This window comes from Acinonyx jubatus, chromosome A3 (assembly GCF_027475565.1).
Source record: "Acinonyx jubatus isolate Ajub_Pintada_27869175 chromosome A3, VMU_Ajub_asm_v1.0, whole genome shotgun sequence".
NCBI classification, from domain to species: domain Eukaryota; kingdom Metazoa; phylum Chordata; class Mammalia; order Carnivora; family Felidae; genus Acinonyx; species Acinonyx jubatus.
The window spans coordinates 14,001,396-14,022,623 of record NC_069388.1 but is presented as its reverse complement, the minus strand read 5'-3'; the positions used below and the strand labels follow the sequence as shown (position 1 = coordinate 14,022,623).

The window sequence follows — 21,228 nt, the reverse complement described above, 5'->3', positions numbered from 1 at the left end:
GTGAAGAGTGACAAGGGGGAGGGATGTTCTTCTAGACAGTGTAGTCAGGGAAGACTTCTCTGGGGAGGTGACATTTGGACAGAGTCTGAGTAGAGTGACGGCAGTGAGTCACGCGATATCTGGAAGAAGAGCTTGGTGGACAGAGAGGAAATGGAAGTCACCATTGCCATCGTCCTCATTGTCATCCGCAAGCACAGCACCCAGCACATAGCAGGCACTGCATCTGTACTTGTCGAGTGACCATAAAGGGACAGAAATACAAGGGCAACTCCGAGCCCGGGAAGAATGGAAGACAGCAGGCATAATCAGAAAATCTAGGTTGGCCTGGGTGCCTGGGTTCCACCTCCTGTTTCTGTGTCACTAGCCATGTGACCTTGATCAAGTCACTTGCTCTCCATGGAAACTGGCCACTCTGTTGGGCTCCGTGTAAGTCCTAAGTGCTGGAATGTACCATTTCAGCCAAGTTTTCCCCGGGGCCCACCGGTAGTCCAAGGACAGGAGAGCTCACAGAGTCCCCTCTCCCCACCCACCAGGCAGCCCCAGACACTCCAGCCCGAAGAAATCTCCACAGAGGGGGCATGCTGTGCCCCCGTGGACCAGACCCAACTCGCAGACGCGTTTTAACACTACTGTTGTGGGTCCACGCTGTGGTTTTCCACTGAAATCAGTTGCTGACGCTTAAAATCAGGGCGATTGCATAAAGTTTTGTGCTTCCCTTGAAAAGTCAGCAAATGTGGTGAAACCAGTTCAGCTTTCCTGTGTGGTGACACTCGGTGGAAACTGAGTCACAGCGCCCCTTTATTTCAAGGGTACTGGCTTGCCAGATTTCCACAGACCCCACAGTGCCCTGATGTGAAGGATCTCGCCACTCAAGATCATCCTCAGCTGCCGTCTTCCTCACGATATAGACATTGGTCTCTGTTTCAAAAATGCAAAAGGAAAGCTGGACAGGGAGGGCCCGGTTTCACGGAACCCATTTTCCTGCCCCCCCCCCCCTGCTGCATCCAAAACTGTTACCTCCCTGTGGGCATTTGGTTTGCAACCCCTGTTCCAGAAAACGACTAAAGGCAGAGGTGAAAAGTGCCTAAGGGGCATGTTCATTCTCTAAGTGGAAAAGGAAGGCCCAGGGGTGCCTGGGGGGCTCCGTCGGTTAGGCGTCCAACTATGGCTCAGGTCATGATCTCATAGCTTGTGAGTTTGAGCCCCACGTCGGGCTCTGTGCTGTCAGCTCAGAGCCTGGAGCCTGCTTTGGATCCTGTGTCTCCCTCTCTCTCTGCCCCTCCCCCACTTGCGCTCTCTCTCTCTCTCTCTCTCTCTCTCAAAAATACATGAACATTTTTTAAAAATTTTAAAAAAAAGAAAGCAAAAGAAGGCCCAGACATCCTAGGAACTTACTCAGGGTCACCCAGCACATCAGCAGCAGAGCTGGGATACCAGACATCTATGTCACAGTGCCCTCCCGACAGCCCCCGGCTGACAGGAAGCCTGGCCTTTTTCAGCCTCCCCCCACCCCCCACAGGTGACAGAGGCATGGATGGGACCTGATCAAGGGCAACCGGTCCACAGGCCAGCTATCCAGGAGGCTAGGAGTGGCCCCGCGGGAGAGCTGCCTGCGTAAGAACGAGCCACACCAGGCAGGGTCTCACTCTCGGAGGTCCACAGCAAGCGGACAGACAGGGGGTGCTACGGTGATAGCTACAGGCCGCAAGCAGAGGGGACGTGAGCGGGCCGGGAGGGAGGAGGCAGGAAGCTGCGGTTGTGGATGTCTGGCGAAGGCGGGCACGACAAGACAGAAGACACCGTAGGGGAACCGAAGTTACAGAAGACAAAAAGCAGGAACCGTAAAGAAGCAGAGGCTATAAGGAGGTCAAAACTTAGAAGGTGGAGAAATATGGAGAGGTCAGCACGTGGTACCCAGTGTGGATGATGGGGAAAGCCGGTCGGAAGCAAGACGGGGAGCAGAGACGAATCCTGCCCGTTTGCAGGGTCCGAAAGCCCCCTGCCCGGGCGTCCTTGGACCCAGTGTTCGCTCTGTTGCTATAGCCGCTTCTAGGGCCCTGTGAAATCGGCTCCCTACTGATCCTTACCTTATGCCCCACACTCAGACCCCCTCCCCTGAAACTGGAGCTTAACCCACCTATTACTCTAGTTTTTGTCTCAACGACAGAAAACAGATTACAGGGCGTCTGGGTGGCTCAGTCGGTTAAATGTCCGGCTTCAGCTCAGGTCATGATCTGACAGCTCGTGGGTTCAAGCCCCGCGTTGGGCTCTGTGCTGACAGCTCGGAGCCGGGAGCCTGCTTCGGATTCTGTCTCCCTCTCTCTCTGCCCCTCCCCTGCTTGCACTTTGTCTCTCTCTCTCTCTCTCTGTCTCTCTCTCTCTGTCAAAAATAAATAAACATTAAAAATTTAAAAAATAAAATAAAACAGATGACGACCCTATTTCCCGACTCCTGGTGCCGAGCTCATCCCACTGGCCCCATCCCTCTGTCACAGGGGCTAACCTGCTGGGAACCATCCCAGCGGGGTCACAGACTGGCCACCTGAAGGCCAGTCTGGGGGACTCGGCATCCTTTTAACATAACCCGGAATGCCGTTAGGCAGAAGTGCGTCTGTCTCTACTACTTCCTAGCCATCGAAACCTGGCCTGAGAGCCTCACGTCCAGCCCCTTGGGCAACTGAATCACAGCTCCGGCCTCGGGCCCACGGGCGGCACAGTTTTTCTACAAAAGGGTCAGAAAGTGAATATGGCGGGTTTTGTGAGCCAAGAGGCAAAATCAAGGCTATTCTATATATGATTCTAAGGAGAATAAATGTCCACAAATTTCTTATCGAAGAAATAAACTTTATTTATGGACACTGAAATTTGAATTTCGTGTAATGTTCCTATGTCATGAAATATTTTTCTTTGGATTGTTTTCAACCATTAAAAAAATGTCAAAGCTATTCTTAGCTCGTGGGCCGTACAAAGCAGCCGGCCAGCTGGATCGGGCCGGCTCTCCTTGCTGACTCTTGTCCCCGCCTGTCACCTGTGGCGGCCCGAAGTGCCCCAGACAAGGTAATGGCTCAGACAGAGAGAAGGGAAGAAGCAGGTTAGTGCCATGGGGCTCGGGTCCCAGGCGCGGGCCCTGCCTCCGGGCCACTGATGACCATGCCTCAGGCCACAGTTGTCACTGAGCCCACTGAGACCCCAGCCCTGACCCCTTACCTTTAAAGTCAAACCACCACTTGAGAGAGGGCCTTTGGGACGGGAAGAAGAACAAGACGGTGACAATGGCCACTCCAGTGACAGCATCGGAAAGAAACCTACAATGACAAGGCCCCAAAGCGTGTGACCCCGGGGGCATCACAGCAGGCCAAAAAGTTTGGCAGATTTGCAAACGAGGATTTGCGGGAGGGAGTTAGGAGCTCTCTGCGAGGGGGGCCTTGTTCCGGGCCACTGGACAGCGTCCTGCCTGCACTCAGCATGGATGCGACTGTCCGTGTTGCACAAGCCTTCTATGCACGGCCCCCCGGGGTACTTAGATGCTGCTGAGACAAACAAATGTTGACCCTCCCAGGAAGAGAGAGCTGACCACAGAGGGCAGAATCTGAGCGCCACCGAATACGGGATCTGCGGAATTCCCATGGATCACACAACACACAACCAAGGCTTCTCTGAGACTCTGTCAGGTATTTCTTCTGCTTCTGCTCACATTCCTCCTGGGAGGGGCAGCTCACGGCATGGAGACGCGGCCCGGTCGCGCCAGCAGAGACCAGATGGGGGCAGCCTCACAGCCCCTCGAAATTTAATACCACCTTTCAAGGATCCACATCGCCTCTTGCGGAGACATCAGGCTCACAGAAGTCTCTCGGGGCCACACAGTTTCTATCTCAGATGAGGCACCTGAGGCTCACAGAGCAGAAGCAGCTTGCTCGAGGCCAGGCCATGGTCCATGCGGGAGACGGGCACTGAACCCAGATGCGTCTGGCTCCAAACTCAATGAGGCACAGAGCCACACGTCAACAAAAGCCCTTTGAGTCCACACATTTGGGAAGGAGAGCATTCAAGGGACCAAGAAACTGGAAAAGATGGCCATTATTGCTGCGTTAGAGAAATATCAACCAAAATGCTGCTGGAGTATCATTTGTCTGCTAACAGGCCAAACCTGAAAGGGTGAGGATAGTATCTAATGCGGACGTTGGAAAGCATATACCGATGGTATAAAATAAATTGGTTTAACCTTCTGGAGGGCAGCTGGCAACGTGTTTCAATACATGTAAATACCCCTTGATCCAGTCATTGTACTTCTAGGAATTTACCCTCAGGGAAACTTGACTCTCGTACACAGACTATGAACAGGGATGTTCATGATGGATAAGAGTAAAAAAAAAAAAAAAAAAAAGGAAGAGTTTTAGTACAGACACGTGTAACTAAATTGTGTACAACAATGTATATATAATAGTTCATCTATAATGAAATGTCCTGCATCTGTTTGTTTTTAATTTTTTTTTAATGTTTATTTATTCTTGAGACAGAGACAGAGCGTGAGCAGGGGAGGGGCAGAGAGAGAGGGAGACACAGAATCGGAAGCGGGCTCCAGGCTCGGAGCCGTCAGCACAGAGCCTGACGCGGGGCTTGAACCCACGAACCCCGAGATCATAACCTGAGCCCAAGTCGGTCGCTCAACCGACTGAGCCGCCCAGGCGCCCCTGCATCTGTTTTTTTAAAAGATATAAGATGATATCAATCTTTAAGCATTGACATAGAAGTACAACGAAGGTATCTTGCAAATAAAACCTTTTTATTTGCAATATTAGACACAATCCAAAAGGAATTGATTAAATAAATTAAGATGCTCTCCTTCTATAGACTACTATGGAGCATTTAAAAAGAATGGAGTAGGGGCCCCCCGGGTGGCTCAGTCGGTTGAGCGTCCGACTTCGACTCAGGTCATGATCTCATGGTTTGTGGGTTTGAGCCCCGCGGCGGGCTCTGGGCTGACAGCTCGGAGCCTGGAGCCCGCTTCAGATTCTGTGTCCCCCTCCCTCTCTGTCCCACCCCTGCTTGTGCTCTGTCTCTCAAAAATGAATAAACATAAAAAAATTTTTTAAAAAGAATGAAGTAGGTTAGAAAGACCAAGTTGTCCAGGATTATAGTACTGTACTCTCCCAGTTTTTGTAATATGCATACGTATATGTCTGTGTGTACCTACTATTATGGGCGAGGGTGTGTGTATATCAGATACGTCAGACACGAAGTTTTAATTGTGAAAATCTCTTCATTTACAGAGGTTAAATGAAGAATAACTTTTAGTTCTTCAATTCAGCATCGTTTGAATTTGTTATGATTATGCATAACTTTTACGATTAAACAAAAAAGAAAAAAAGCAGATCACAACTTATATGTCTCCTGTACTCACATTTCTGTTAAAAAATCTTCTGTTTAGATAGGTTTCTTTTTAGCTAGGTTGCATATATCTCTGCAATTAGCTTTATTGAAGTATAATGAACATGCAATCAAACGTGCCCATCTGAAGGGTAATATACTTTTGAGTTTTGGCTAATGTATACAGTCCTGTAACTACCCATGGGATTGAGATGGAGAACGGTTCCCAGACAGGCATTTTTCAGTCAGGAAAGATGTGTGTCAGAATTGGAGACTGAGTTTCTAGGTGATTTTCATTCTCTTTGCTTTGTTGGCCTGTTTACAACACCCATCTTTCATCTGAGAAAAAGAACAAAGCATCTACATCCTGGGAAAAGAAGACAGTGGAAGTAAGAGCCTCTCCTCTTGGCTCGATGAAGTGACATCGTTTCTTCCTTATAACAACCCACATGAGATGAGGACTTTATATCACCCATTTAACCAGGGGGGAGTCCGAGGCCCCAAGAGTTACATGAGTAGAGCTGCTCTATCCAAATGGTAGCCAGCAGTTAGTAGACACTTGAAATCTGGCAAGAGCAAACTTAGATGGGCTGCAGTTAAACTACACACCAGACTTTGAGGAGTTAGTGCAAAAAAAAGTAAAAGATCTCAATAATTTCTTATGTAGATCGCGTGTTGAAAGGATATAGTGCGTTAAGTGAGCGATATGACTAGAATTGATTTCATTGTTTCTTCTGACTTTTTAAACGTGGCTACTAAAACTGGAAAATTACATCCGTGGCTCACGTTCTATTTCTACTGGATGGTGCTAATGGAAATCATGAGCTCTCACCGAGTCCAGAGGACGTATTTCCTATCTACTCGTGTTCTGACGTACCAGAATCTGACGTGGTCGCCCGCTCACTCTTTACTAAAACGCTCTCCTCTCTTGGCCTTGGCTGGTTCATTGCCCCAGGCTTTCCACCTTACCTCCCGACTGCTTCTCCCCTTTCTCTCCTCCACCCAGCTCCTAAATGTTGGGGGTCCTCAGAATCTTCTGCACTGTCCCTTTACTCTTTCCCCAGCTGGCCCCATCAATTCCTTAATTGGACTTAAATTCCAAATTTCTGTGATGACTCCCAGATTTATATCTGCAAGCCAACACCTCCTCCGAGCTTCTAGGCTTACGGTTCCAAATGCCTGTTGCAGTATCTGAAAGACATATTCGCCTTCATGACAAGCCTAACCCAAGTCCAAACTAGAATCGTTGAGAAGCCACCTGCAGCCTCCTACAGAATGTTCTTCTCCAACTAACCACCATGAAAGCAGCTGCGGACCATCCATAAATGAATAGGTGTGGCTGTGTGTCCCAATGAAACTTTATTTGCAGACAATGAGCTTTGAATTTCATGTAATTTTCTTTGTCACAAATATTTATCTTTTGATTTTTAGCCATTTAAAGATGTAGAATGCATGAGCGGATGATGATCTCAGGGGTACGCAATTTGTGAGTGGCCAAGCTTACAAAGCTTGAGCCCAGTTTTGTCTGATTCCAAAGGCAAAAGCTCCTAACACGTGAGAACCCCAAACGTTTTATCATCTGAACCTGAATTTTTTGAGGGTAAAGGACGGAGCTGTTTATAGTTACACGGGACAAAGTTACACACCCAACCACCGCCCGCACCCCCCCCCCCCCCGCATTGGCCCATCCCAGAATCTTCCCTATTGGGCTCCACCCCCGGGTCCCCCGAGTCTCACCCAGGGGTGAAGAAGCTGGCCCAGCCAGGGATGAACTTCGGATCCCGGGAGAAGAGGAGGATGGCGAACATGCAGAAGAGGGTGAACACGGCCTGCTCGGCAAACCTGTGGCACAGACAGGCAGGCGCCACGGTGATGGTGGGCTTTGGGCGGACCACAGCGTTGGGAAGGCCTTGGGCAGATGCCCTCTGGCTGTGATGGGCCCAGGCCCTGCCTCCGAGAAGCTGCAAGAGGTAATTCACTCCCCACAGTGAGGGGAAGGGTATCCTGGGGTGTAAGGGATTCCCGTCCAGGGGCTTCCACACTCCCCCAGGATCCTTCCTGAGCATCAAACACCACGTCCCCCCAAGCTATTTATATCACTCCCTCTGGGAATTTCCCAAGGTTTTGGGGGAGGTGGAGACTCAACAGAGAGAAAGAAAGAGCAAAGCAGAGCCAGAAAAACTGAAAAGAAGGAAACAGCCAAGAGGTAGGTGAGACGGGAGCAGTCACACACGCAGAGGAAGTTAGATAACTATATGCACAGAGGGGGCAGACAGACATGGACAGGGGCAGACACAGACAATCCCCCAACGTCCAAGCAAACATCTACCCAAGGTGCTCATCTCACAGACTGGGGATCAGGGCCCAGAGCGGGTTAGTGCCTTGCCCAAGGCTACACGGGAAGTAGGCAGCAGAGCCAGTCTTGGGTGCAGGCCCCCTGACTCCTAGGCGTTTTCACCACATGGGAAACATGCATTGAAAAAGGTCCCGGCAGCTGCCCGAGGCAGGGGGTACCCCGTGTGCCGGAAGGGAAAGGGTGCTTTAGCCAGGACAGGGCAGCAGATCCCCACCCCAACTACACGCCGAGGGGCTTCCTGGTCCTCAGAGTGTTTGCACAGCACCAGGGCAAGAGGCTGACTGTGTAAACCACCCTCCTACCCTCCACCTCTAGGCTCCCAGGCCATCGTCCTGAGACCTCCCTCCCTCCCGGGACTCAGCCCCTACGGATCCAGTGGTCAGGCCAGGAGGTAACTCTCCTGAAAGTGAAGTCTACCCTGGGCTCTCTCCCCACGCCAGGAACCCCCACACCACGCACTTGATGGGCCCCAGGTTCTGGAATTCTTCCCGAATCACTGCTCGAGCTCTATCTTCTGCATCCGTCTTGATCTCGGATTTCTTCTTCCTCCTCCAGCCCCTGGAACAGAGAGCAGGGAGGTTAGGAACGGCCACTGCAAAGGTACAACTAACTTGTCAACGACCCCACCACGCCCCGGCCAAGCCTCGTTCTCTCTGTTCCGGAGACAGCACCGGCTGCCGCTGGGAGTGGCCTTCCTGCCCCTGGGGAAGCCTTTCCAAAATCTGTCCTTCCCACCTACAGCCTGGATGGTCTTCTAAAAAAGTAAATGTGATCAGAGGACTCCCAGGCTTCCGATTTTGTAGGGGGTCAAACAGTCACATGAATAAACCAATGGAACAAACAGAAAGGCCCAGAAATAGATTGGGGATTTGCGTCTACGACAAAGCTGGTCTCTCAGACTGGTGTAGAAATGATGAACTATTCAGTCAGTGGTGCTGGACATACGGATCAATGGGATAGAAGTGGAAGTGTGGAAATAAACCCGTACTTCCATGCTTAACTGGCTTTTGGCAAGGGTACCATGACCATTCAGTGGGGAAAGAGTAGTCTTTTCACAAATGATCCCAGGACAAGTGGATAGCCACAGGAAAAAGAGTAAATGTGGACCCCTATCTCATATCATATTAAAAAGAAATAACTCAAAAGGGATCAGACCTAAATACAAAAGCTAGGGGTATACAATTCTTAGAAGAAAACACAGGGGGAAATTTTTCTGGCCTTCGATTTCAACTTCAACTATTTCTTAGAGATAACACCAAAAGCTCAAGCAACCAAAGACAGATAGATCAGACTTCATCAAATTTTAAAAACTTTCATGTGCCAATGAATGAACAGTGTTGGACACCTGGGCGGCCATCTGGAACAAAAATGAAGTTGGATCCAAACCTCACATTGCACCCTAAGAATAAACCCAAACAGATCAAAGAGTTCAGTGTAAAAAAAAAAAAAAAAACTAAATGAAAACATGAGTTTTTTGTTTATTTGTTTGTTTGTTTTTTTACAACTCCTAAATGGGGAAATCTTTCTAACTGTAACTGAAAATTCAGGAGCCACATGAGAAGGATTGAGAAATTCATCTACATGAAAATTTTCTTGGGGCGCCTGGGTGGCTCAGTCCATTGAGTGTCCAACTTCGGCTCAGGTCATGATCTCGCGGTTCACGAGTTTGAGCCCTGGGTTGGGCTCTGTGCTGACTGCCCAGAGCCTGGAGCCTGCTTTGGATTCTGTCTCTCTCTCTCTCTCTCTCTCTCTCTTTCTCTCTGCCCTCCCCCTCTCATGCTCTCTCTCTCTCTCTTAAAAAGAAATAGACATTAAAAAAAAAGTCCCTTTCCCAAGAAGGCTCTCCTGACCTCCCCGTTAGGTGAGAGCCCTCCAGGGTGCACCTTCATATGTCACTGTCTTTTCCTTCACGGCACTTATGACTGGCATTCCTGCTGCCTTTGGCTGCTCCCTGTCTGTCTTCCCCACCTTGAGCGCAAGCCCCCCAAGGGCAGGGATGGTCTCTGCCCTGCCCACTGCTCCACGCTCAATACCTACAACCCTAGCAGGCACATAGTGGGTACTCAGCAGATATTTGCCGAGTGAAGATGTTGTCACGTCATTGGCCTGAAACTTCTCTGTTATCCAGAAACACCTGTCACTGAACACTGCATTTCCTCCATCATGGCCTCTTGTGGCTGCATCCTGCAGATGTCTGTTAGATGAAAACAAGTCGACCGGATAAAAGGGCTCTATTTCAGGCTCAGTCCTGGGCAGTCTACACACCCTCCCTCATCCAGCCTGTACTTTTGCTGTAGCTAATTTTTAGCCTTAATCCACAAGTGAAGAAATGAAAAGCTCGGGGAGGTTTACAAAATTGCTCAAGGTCACATGGAAGTGTGACTTGAACTCTGGTCCATCTGAGTCCAAAGTCAGGACTTGCTTCCCCGGGCTAATGCAGGCTTTGAACCCCGAGTCTCTGTTAGGGGGGAGTTCCGGATGGCGTCTGGGTCAAGGAACGCCATGATCAGAGCCTTTGGCTAATATTTGCTTAATACGTTCCTCCAAATAGATTCATCATTGCAGTCTTTAATTATGTATGTAAACACAACACTTTATATCGCTCCCATCAATGGAAAACAAGAATCACTTGTTAGAAAAGCGTAATCATAAAAATAAACACACGAAAGCAGGGCAATCATTACATTCTGCCAGATACCATTGCTGGCTTACGTCTCTGGAACTGACACTCATTCTTTGTTTAAAAAGCTGGTTTGGAAATATTAGATAGGTAGGACGGTGGCCTCATCACCCAAGAGTCGCTTGCTTCCCTCTATGGCAGTTGGCAAAGGGATTCTTTTTCGCACTATATGAGTCGATGTTAGTTAATGCCCTGTGCCACCCCAAATCAGCTCCTGCACCAGGGGCCCATAAAATGGGAGTACTTAAAGGAGGACGCCAACCGTAATTGTTACGATGGGGGCCATTAACTGAGGGCCTGGGCCTAGCAGGCAGCTCACACTACCCATAATCCTCATATCCCCGGGAGGTGAGGGCTCTGCGACAGTCACCCTGGGAGAAGGTGACATGAGATTAGTGACGATCCTTCGTTTACACCGGAGGAAACTAGACTCGAGAAGGCCGCTGTCTACCCGACGAGAAGGAAGCGGGGACCCCCGTCAGGCTCAAAGCTCACGGTAGGCATGAGGGTACCTCAGGGTCATTCCCCCATACAGGAAGGAGATCCACAGCCAGCCCGCCAGCAGGAACAGCAGCATGAGAGGGAAGGCAAAAATGAACCAGGAGCCAAAATTCACCACATCGCACTGTGGGAAGAAACTGGAGAAACAGGGGAGATGAGAGCCGGCCAAGGTCAGCCTCGCGGATGCACACGGCGTATATACACGCAGCGATTTCTCAGCGCGAGCATGGGCGTTTATACATAATCAACAACAGTGCGTTTAATGTTACCAGTGCGATTGAACGTATTTCAGTTTTCTCCCCCTACATTTCCTGAGTGTCCTGCAATGTACCTATATAATCAGAGTGAAGTAATAAAATGTACTTGGGGAGCGAAGGCCAAGGGCGACACTCAGGGCAACCATTCCCCCGCCTCCCCACGCTCCTGGCTAGAGGATCAGAACCCCGCATGATTTGGCATTCATTTTAAATCCTCTCCCGCCAGACCAGAAGGTCCAAGCTTATGCAGTCAAACGCTGTGTATGATTTGCATGTGATTTACAAGTAATTTACCCCAAATCCTTCACATTTGATATTTTTACTTCTGCCTCCAGCATTTTTTCCCTTAATTTCTTTTCAAGTTGGAACAAAGTCCTGCTGGTATCAGGGTGGGCAGGCAGCCTGAAAACCCTCTGACAGCAACGGCCCCCACCTGCCCCGCTCCCCCCTACCCTGCAACTCAGCATCTGCCCCGGAAGTCCCCAGAGCCCACATCTTTCCTGCCCAGCCCAGGGATGCGCTCCAGCTTTGTCCTCCCAGCCCATACGCCCTTTTGCTGGTACTTCCTTCTAACTGAGGGCACTAAAGGGCCCAACTCAGCTTGTCCCCACGTGGCAAGCAGGACCATCTTGGCTTTCCGTTTTGCAGTCCTTAAAAACAAAACAAAACAAACAAAGCCACAGACCAAAACCCACAAGGCATGGCCAGGCCTGCTCAAAGATGAAAAGACAACCCGAAGTCGTGCAGCGGGCTGAGTCAGTTGGGAAAGTGCTGAGCCCTACCCTCATCCCACACCTCCTGAATCCGAATCTCTGCAACAGAGACCCAGGCACCCCGGGAGGGTGACTCTGATATGCACCCATGGCTGAAAATCACTGGTGTCTATCACCAGCTTTTAAAATCAAAAGGTTTCAGGACCTGAGAATATAGTGGAAAGTTAAGGTTTTAAAATCGGCTCCGGGGGGCCCGTAGGCGGCTCAGTCGGTTAAGCGCCTGACTCTTGGTTTCGGCTCAGGTCGTGCTCTCGCGGTGTCGTGGGTTCGAGCCCCGTGTTGGGCTCCTTGTTGACCGCATGGAGCCTGCCTGGGGTTCTCTCTCTCCCTCTCTCTCTGCCCCTCCCCCACTCGCACTCTCTCGGTCTCTCTCCAAATGAAAGAAAATTGGCTTAGGGGGTTAAAAGACAGGTGTGCTCGGAATTTCCCACGAAAACCACTTTGATGGGAAGTGATAGCAAACCTCCTCTCTGGAAGACCATCACAGCCGGCTTTCCCCCATCATCTCAGGAGGTCCATGATTCTTGGACTGAGTACCGGGTAAGGGAGCTGGCCCGCACTTGGGGCCATTTGAATATTAAATACGTCTGTTGTGTGTGTTTGCCAAGTGCTTTCACGTGGACTAATGAACGTCTGAGGTTCCCTCCCTTTGCAGAGGGATCTTAGAATCCTCGCCTCTCAGATCCTGGAATCTGAACATCGTAGGAACGGAATCTGGCAATACCTGGGGTTGCTTACATCTTCAAACCCAGGGGCTTGGGATCACGGAGTTGACAAGTCATATGCCATCTGAGAACCCTTCTCTTTTATTCTCCCGCCCCGACAGACGGCCACCCAGCCACTCTTGGAACAGCTCCGGCAATGGGGAGACTAGCTCCTGGCAGGGCTCGCTCCACTGCTGGCCCGGGGGCCTGGTTACAGAGCTTCTCCTGGGACCTTACGGCCACAGCCATGGCCACAGCCCAACGCCCCCAGTGGGGTTGGTTTTTAAACAAAAAAAAATTTTTGTAATGTTTTTACTTATTTTTGAGACAGAGAGAGACGGAGCATGAGCAGGGGAGGGGCAGGGAGAGGGAGACACAGAATCGGAAGCAGGCTCCAGCCTCTGAGCTGTCAGTGCAGAGCCTGACGCGGGGCTCGAACCCACGAACCATGAGATCGTGACCTGAGCTGAAGTCGGACACTCAACCGACTGAGCCACCCAGGTGCCCCTATGTTTATTTATTCTTGAGACAGAGACAGAGGATGAACAGGGGAAGGGCAGAGAGAGAGGGAGACACAGAATCTGAAGCAGGCTCCAGGCTCCGAGCTGTCAGCACAGAGCCCGACGTGGGGCTCGAACCCACCAGCCGTGAGATCATAACCTGAGCCGAAGTCGGACGCCCAACTGACTGAGCCACCCAGGTGCCCCGGGGTTGGTTTTTCAAAGCCGATGTCACATCATGTCGTTCCTTCGCTCTCAGCTTTGCACTGGGCTCCCCATCTCACTGGCAGCAAAAGCTGGGGTCCTAACAACTCACCTTCTGTCGCCCCACACTCCCTCCCCTCTGCCTTCTGCGCTCCTGGTCTTTGTGCCTTTCACCTTTGACCACGCCGGTTATCCCTGTCTGGAATGTTCCTCCTTCCTGTGCTCACATAACTTCTAGGTCCCAGATGTCACCTTGCTATAGAGGCAGCACATCCCTGACCAGCCTCTGTAAAATAGCACCCACTCCTGTCCCTTCCGCACCCTTCTCCCGCTTTATTTGATTCCATAACTTATCACATCGTTGCATATGTGTCCAGCTGCCTTTTCCTTTATTGCTTGTCTCCACCACCAAAATGGAAGTTCCCCAGCGCGGGGCATTCTCTGGGCTTGTGCACTGCTGGGTCCCCAGAGCCTGGCCCATAGAAGGCATTCGGTACCTATTTCCCCGAATGTTGAGTGAAGGAGAGGAGGAGGGGTGGGAGGAGCAGAGACCCCCGTGCCCCGTGGAGCACCTGCCTTTACCTTTTGAGCTGGCCAAGCAGGATGAGGTTGGGGGCCGTGCCCGTGAGGGTGGCAGTGCCCCCAATGCTGGCTGAGTAGGGAATGGAGATAAGGAAACCCTTCCAGATGTTCCTGTGGTATTCCCCCTCCTTCTTGCAGTCCAAGGGAGCCTCCGCCTCAGGGCAGTCTTTGCTTTAAACAAACCCAAAGAGAAGCCATTCAGAACACGTTTCAGAATTTCTGGCCTTCTGGGGGGGCGGGGGGGAAGTATCGCTTGGGTTGGGAGAACTAAGTGGTCTTTCTAGAAGGCAGCTTGGCACAGGCATGGAAAACCTCTAAAGACATGCAACCCTTCAGCTCAAACGTTCTACTTTCAGAATTAATCCCAAAGAAATAATTGGGCAGGTGCCTCGGGCATGGGTATGAGTTCACCACGGCACTAAATATAGTTTACATTACAAACAACCCTAATCTCCATCCAAAGGGGATTCGATAGATCAAAATGATCCTCTTTCTGGATGGAACACCAACACAGCTATTAAAAATGATGAGCTAGGGGCACCTGGGTGGCTCAGTCGGTCGAGCGTCCGACTCTTGATTTCGGCTCAGGTCATGATCCCAGGGTCGTGAGATGGAGCCCCACGTCACTGTGGAGCCCGCTCGAGATTCTCTCTCTCCCCCTCTGCCCCTCTCCCCTGCTAGTGCTCTCTCTTTCTCTCAAAAACGAAAACAAAAAACCCCCCACATGATCTAGACAGATGTTTATTAGGATAAAATATGTCCATTATATAAAGTGAAAAAGGGTACGTAACTGCTTAATTTATTTTAAAAATATTCATATATTTGATGAATACGTGAGTATTAAGAAAAATTTAGAATGGTATACACAAAGTTATTTTTAAGGTGCCTTTCTTGGGCATGAAATTATGGAATTTTTTCCCTCCTTTATTCTTTATATTTTCTGGGTTGTTTTTCTGGTGCAGTTAAGAGGATTGGGAAAGAATGAATTTAAGAATTGTTAATTATATAATTAAAAGATAATGGCGTTGCCATCAATTTATTGAGGTGAAAAGATGCTGACCACGTTCCATTAAGTGAGACAGCAGGTTACATAAGAGCATATGCAGCATTATCAACGTTTTTATTTTAAAAATGCATTTATGTACATAGAGAGGCATCCAGAAATAGTCTAGAATAGTATTCCCTTAACTGTTTTAATCTGTCTTTGGGACCGAGATGCTGGGTACGTCTTTCTTTTTGTCTACGAGTATTCTTTTTCAGGGTGCCTCGGTGGCTCAGTCGGTTAAGCATCTGACTTCGGCTCAGGTCATGATCTCACGGCTTATGAGTTTGAGCCCCACGTCAGGCTCTGTGCTGACAGCTCGGAGCCTGGAGCCTGCTTTGGATTCTGTGTCTCCCTCTCTCTCTGCCCCTCCCCTGCTCACACTGTCTCTCTGTATCTCCCCAAAATAAATAAACATTAAAAAAAGAGTATTCTTCTTCATTGTGCAATTATAAAATTTTTCTAAATGAATGACATTAACAATTGTCCCTCTATAACAGATCAATTTTTTTTTTTTTTTAAGGAATCAAAGATACTTCAAATATCTTCTGGCCTTAATTGCTAATGAGAAGCCCCTTATCTGGAAGGCAACTGGAATGTGATTTGGGGTCTAAAAGGAAGGGAAGACAAGAGGCGGCTGGAGACTGATGTCATGGCCTGACTTCTCAGGGTGAAAGTCCTGGCAGGAACTGTGGGTCCCCAGGCCTAGGGGACCAGACTCAGCCTCACGATGAGAATGAGAGCAGAAGGGGCCTTAGGGTTCACCTTGTGCAAGCACTTCTTTGTTCAGTTGGGGAAACTAAGGCCCGGAGAGGGGACTTCCACTCCAATGGATATGGAGCCCCCATCCAATGGATGGGGTGTTCATTCAGTGGACACAGAGTTCTAGAGGAATGAGGACTGAGTCTTTTCCCATAGATTCAGCACAAGCTCTGCATGGGCAGATGGCCCACACAGATTCCTAGGTTGCATGTATTAGTGAGTGGCCGGGCCACTCACAGAAACCACATCTCAAAGCTGGACTCAAAGCCCCCGGATATGGTGCCAGGAAGGAGCGGAGGCCACAGAATAAGACAATCAGACATAAGATCATGTCTCTCCTCTGCCAAAAGCCTCCGTTGGCTCCCCTCTCGTTCAAAGTCAAGGCTACATCATTAGCCTAGGAGGTCCCTCACGGTCTGCCTCTCCACCACCACACAAGTGATCTCTCGGACCCCAACTGCTGCCATCCACTCCACCAGCCATACTGGCTTCCTGGCCGCTTTGGACTCTCAGGACCTTTGCACCTGCCGGCCCCTCCGCTGAGACCGCTCTTCCCATGGGGCCCCCATGACCCTCACCTCCTACAGGTGTTTGCTTAAGTGTCACCTTCTGACCACCTGTTTTAAAGCTGCCTTTTCACACCCCGCAGGCCACCCTCCCCCCGGCCTTCTCTCCTGCTTTGTTCCCCTGCGTAGCTCTCACCAACCATCTGACATACTATGAATTCCACTCATATGTTTGTGTCTTATCCCTGGTATGTAAACCCCACAAGGGCTGGATTTTTGCCTGTTGCTGCATCTCCGGCGGTGCCTCATGTTGTTCAGCTGTCTATAAATATTTGTTGGATGCATACAACAGACCTGACTGGTGCCAAGCAATGCCTTGAGCAGGCGACTTTACTTCCTGCCGTTTCATCGCCAACAAACCAAGGGAACAATGCCATTAACAACAAGCGCTACCTGTGCCCGTAGGGCCTGGCGACCTACTTGATCGACGTTAGCTGATTTCATCTCAAAACAGCCCTCTCAGGTGGGTACCAATGTCACGCCCAGTTGGTGGATGAAACCAACCTGACTGACTTGTCCCAATCACACGGCCGGCGAGCCGCAGAACCAGATCCAGAGTCAGGTCTGCAGGGCTCCCAAACCCCAAGCTCTTAAGCACACTGCCAAATACAAAGGACATCGGACACTAAACGTGCCATCGAGGCGGAGAGGCTTCCTTAGTCACACAGCTGTGAGGATTGTGATCGTCTCTTAGGATACTTTTGCCTTTAGAGCCTCTTGACCCCTGTCTGCGTGCTTCTCCTCCTTGACCGTCTCGTAGCCGCGTGCTCCCGCTCGGCTGGCCCCTCCTCTCAGATGCGCCACCGCACCAGACCTCTAGGGACCTCATGTGCTCCCCTGCCCTTGCCGTCCACATTTGCACTGGTTTTTGTTTGTTTGGGGTTTTTTTTTTGGCCTAAGCCAAAGGGATGAGTGGTAGAAACTTGGGCACTAGGTCATTTGGAGAAAGTGGGGGCTGGGGGAGAATTGCTTGCAGCACTGAATTCTTGGTCATCATCTCCTCGGATCAAGCACTGGGTCCTCTATCGAGTGCACCGGGAACTCACTCTTCCGTGCCAGCAAGAAACTGCACCTCCGTGGGCACCGCGTGCAGCCCGTTTCTCCGCACAGCAGCTGGGAGGGAAGAACAGGACGTCTTTAGTGGAATGTGGTGAGTGGATAGGAGTGTTCCTATTCTCACGTCGTCAGCGGAAAGGGCTTCTTCGGGTTCCCCTCCTATACCGTTAATTGAACTTTTCAAAAAGGCACCTGAGATTCCATCCTTCCGTCCCACCTATTCCTATTCGGAGATGGTCCTGGGGCCTGTGGACGGGGGTTACACTGCAAGTCCTCTAGACGACCGGTAACTCAGCTCCGGACTCCCCTGAGCTGCCATTGGCAATGGGATGTTTACGAAAGACTAGCTCTAAGTAATGGGTCAGTCACCCTGCTCTCCCATACATGCATTCATTCATTCATTCATTCATTCAGTATTTGTTGAGCACCTACTATGTGCTATTGGCTATGAGCTTGCAGTACACGGTGAATAATGTAGAACAAGCTCCCGGCTCCCAGGAAGGTTATATTCCAGAAGGGGAGACAGACAAGCAATGAAGAAAGAACATCTCAGGTAGGGATGTAGGAGAAAGTGGGTGGTGTGATGGAGAGTGATTGCCGAGTCGGGAGGGGAGCAGGTGGGCGGCTGTGACCAAGTCAACTGAGAAGACACCATGAGCTGATGGCAGCTGATTTGAGACCTCAAGGATAAAAGGAGCCAAGAGGAAAAAAAAAAAAAAGAAGAAGAAAAAAGGAGCCAGTCATGGGAAGAGCCGTGGGAAGAGGATTCTAGGCAACAGTAGCAGCAAGTGCAAAGGCCCTGAGGTGAGAATGTATCTGGTGTGTTGAGAAGAAGGGAGAGCAGTGGGGCTGGGGCTGGAGGGGCCTAAGTAAAGGAGAGGGTGGCAGCAGGTGAGGTGAGGGAAGGAGCGGGGGTGAGCGAGCAGGGGCAGGAGGTGGGCTGGGTCACGCGGAGGTCTTGGGGCTCACAGTAAGGACTTCGGCGTTTACGTCGAGTCAGATGTGAGCAGAGCCAGGGGAGTGTTTGAGCAAAGGGGAGTCAGGACAGGATCTGACTTCCTTTTAAAGATACCCCTTGCCTAATAGGTCAGTCTCCCTGGAAGCCTTCAATAGTGTTTTGGAGACAAGAACAATTGCAGGGATTAAGATTTTTTGTAGCTGAAACCATCACCAAGAACAAGAGAACCTATCCCTGGGCATTGAGGGTGTGACGGAGAGCCGAACACACAGGTTCTGGGTTCAGATCACAGATCCATCGCTTACGATGCAAGCTTACAGCAGTGGTTCCCAACTGGGGCCGATTCTGCCTCTGAGAGACACTGGGCAACGTCTGGAGACATTTTTGGCTGTCGTAACTGGGAGTGGGAGTGGGGGTGTGGGGGTGTTACTGGCATTTAGTGGGTGGAGGCCAGGAACGTTGCTAAACGTCCTCCTATGCACAAGTCAGCCCCCCCCCCCCAAAGAATCATCCCACCCAAAACGTCACGGTGCTGAAGTTGAGAAACCTGGGTTTGGAAAAATCTCTTAGTCTCGCTGTACCTCAGTTCTTTAATTCATAAAATGGAAGTAATAATTCTAGAGTTGTCAAGAGGATTAAGGAGCTGACCCATTTGCTATAGACTGAATGTCTGCATCTCCCCCAGCCTCATATGTTGAAACCTGACCCCCACTGAGATGGTACTAGGAGGTGGGGCCCTTAGGAGGTGATTACGTAACAAGCACAGAATCCTCACGAATGGGATTAGTGCCCTTGTAACAGATGCCCCATAGAGTTCCCTTGCCTCTTCCATCGTGTGTAGACACAGAGAAGACGGCCGTCTACGAATCAAAAAATAGTCTCTCACCAGACAACAAATTTGCTGGCACCTTGATCTTGGACTTCCCAGCTTCCAGAGCTATGAGAAATAAATACCCAATCCACGGTATTTTTGTTTGAGCAGACTGAATGGACTAAGACACCATTTAAAGCAGGGATTGGTGGGGCACCTGGGTGGCTCAGTTAAGCGTTTGCTTTCAGCTCAGGTCATGATCTCATGGCTCGTGGGTTCGAGCCCCACAATGGGCTCTGTGTTGACAGCTTGGGGCCTGGAGCCTGCTTCAGATTCTGTGCCTCCCTCTCTCTCTCTCTCTGCCCCTCCCTTGCTCATACCCTGTTTCTCTCTCTCTCTCTCAAAAATAAACACAAAAATAAACAAATAAAGCAGGGATTGGCACATTTCTTCTGTAAAGGACCAGACAGTAAATATCTTAGTTTTGGGGGGCCCATACGTCTCTGTCGTACTCAACTCTGCCATGAAATGGCCACAGACAATACATAAATGAATATGTGTGGCTAAACCTTTAGTTTTGGACGCTGAAATCTGAAGATCATACGATTGTCACATGTCACAAAATATTCTTTTGATTTATTCAACCATTTAAACATATAAAAACTATGCTCGGTTCATAGGTTGCACACACACACACAAAAAAACCAGGAGGTGGGCTAGATGTAGTGAGCCAAAGTTGACCAGATCCCAACTGAAAGAATTTACCAGGAATCTGAGCCCTAGCAAGGATTTAGTAAATGTGGGTTACTCTTGAGAAAGAATAAGAAAGCGGCCCCTGACGTCCAGAATTGGTCTGGCCCAGATTTGCCATGTGTTCTCTTGTTGGAGCTAAATCATCTTACACTTTGCCAACATCAGACAGAGTCACTCTCTGAGACTTGATGAAGTGAGACAGCAAGGACACTGCATAATCTTGTCACAGCACAAAGCCACTTGCCGCCACAAAATGCCAAGCACACCCTCTCTTGCCGAATGAATGGCTGCTACTTCTTTACCTGTAGAATTGCCCCCGACTCCTGATGTCATTCAATCTAGAGCAAGGTTCCTTAGACGCCCACAAATGCCTCAGCCAAAGCCCACAGCCCATGAGAGGTCTTTTGTAACGCGTCTGACGGAGGCCATCACGGCTGCTGGTGGCTTGTGCTCTCTCTCACTGGGGCAACCAGAATAAACTCCAGCTGTTTAACTGCAGATGTGTGTTTGGGAGGAAGGGTCTGGACTCCAGCCCCAGCTCTTTCCCTGTTTCACTGTGTGGCTTGGGGAAGAAGTCCCTTCCCCTCTCCGCGCTGGGCTGTTTCTTCCCTGTTGGTATTTACAGGGAGTGGGATCTGTGGGAGCTGACTGTCATTTTACCAAGGCTGGGCCTGCTGATCGCCAGCAGAGGTCCAAAGGCTGAATGCAGATCGGCTCACCCTGGGCCACAGGGATGAGGGTTCCAAGGCTCCTATGTTGGAGCACACCACCACATCCAATGAGCGGGGCCAGAGGCCAGGGCATTGAAGCAGGAGGTCAGGGCCGTTAATAAGACACCTACGATCGTGGGCAAAGTCGCTCCCCAGGGCAAGGCCAGACATGAAGAACTCGGACCCAGCAACCCCCCAGCCCCGACTCACCTCGACCTTCCTCTGTACCCTTCACTTCCTACCTGGGTTGGGACCACAGCTGTCCCACGGCATCTAGACCTCAGCAGAGCTCGCTAACATCTCAGGCACAACCCAAGGCAGCTCTGGGCACCCTTGAGGAATGGCAGAATTTCCTAGAAGTGTCCAGGCCCCACCCTAGAAGCTCTGGTTTAGCAGCTTGGGAGAGGAACCTGGGCTTCGGTATTTTTTAAAAGCTCAGCAGTTGATTCTTTTGTGCGGCCAGCATTGAAAACACTCACCCCAAGTTATAGGTGGGGGAGACTGTGGCCTCCAGAGGCTGCCCACACCCTCCGAGGGGCCTGTGCTCGCAGGCAGTCTGCTACAGTCCCCACCTGGCCCCTGTCACTCACCTACGGAAGCTGGTGGCCACCAGCAACTGAGCTGGGGGGCCCCAATATGAGACCGT

General features: G+C 50.3%; 1 protein-coding gene across 2 annotated transcripts in view; it reads right to left on the bottom strand.

Moving 5' to 3' along the window:
* SLC13A3 (solute carrier family 13 member 3) overlaps window positions 1-21,228 on the bottom strand; it is a 73,615-nt gene that overhangs the window by 15,465 nt on the left and 36,922 nt on the right. Inside the window, exons 4-9 of one of the 2 annotated variants that reach the window (XM_027070255.2) lie at window positions 17,341-17,407; window positions 13,925-14,095; window positions 10,916-11,041; window positions 8,183-8,281; window positions 7,105-7,209; window positions 3,208-3,305 (exon numbers count right to left, since the gene is read on the bottom strand). In XM_027070255.2, the coding sequence (XP_026926056.1) occupies window positions 3,208-3,305; window positions 7,105-7,209; window positions 8,183-8,281; window positions 10,916-11,041; window positions 13,925-14,095; window positions 17,341-17,407 (666 nt within the window). The remainder of the gene's footprint in view (window positions 1-3,207; window positions 3,306-7,104; window positions 7,210-8,182; window positions 8,282-10,915; window positions 11,042-13,924; window positions 14,096-17,340; window positions 17,408-21,228) is intronic. The other variant, XM_053199872.1, reaches the window with a different exon arrangement.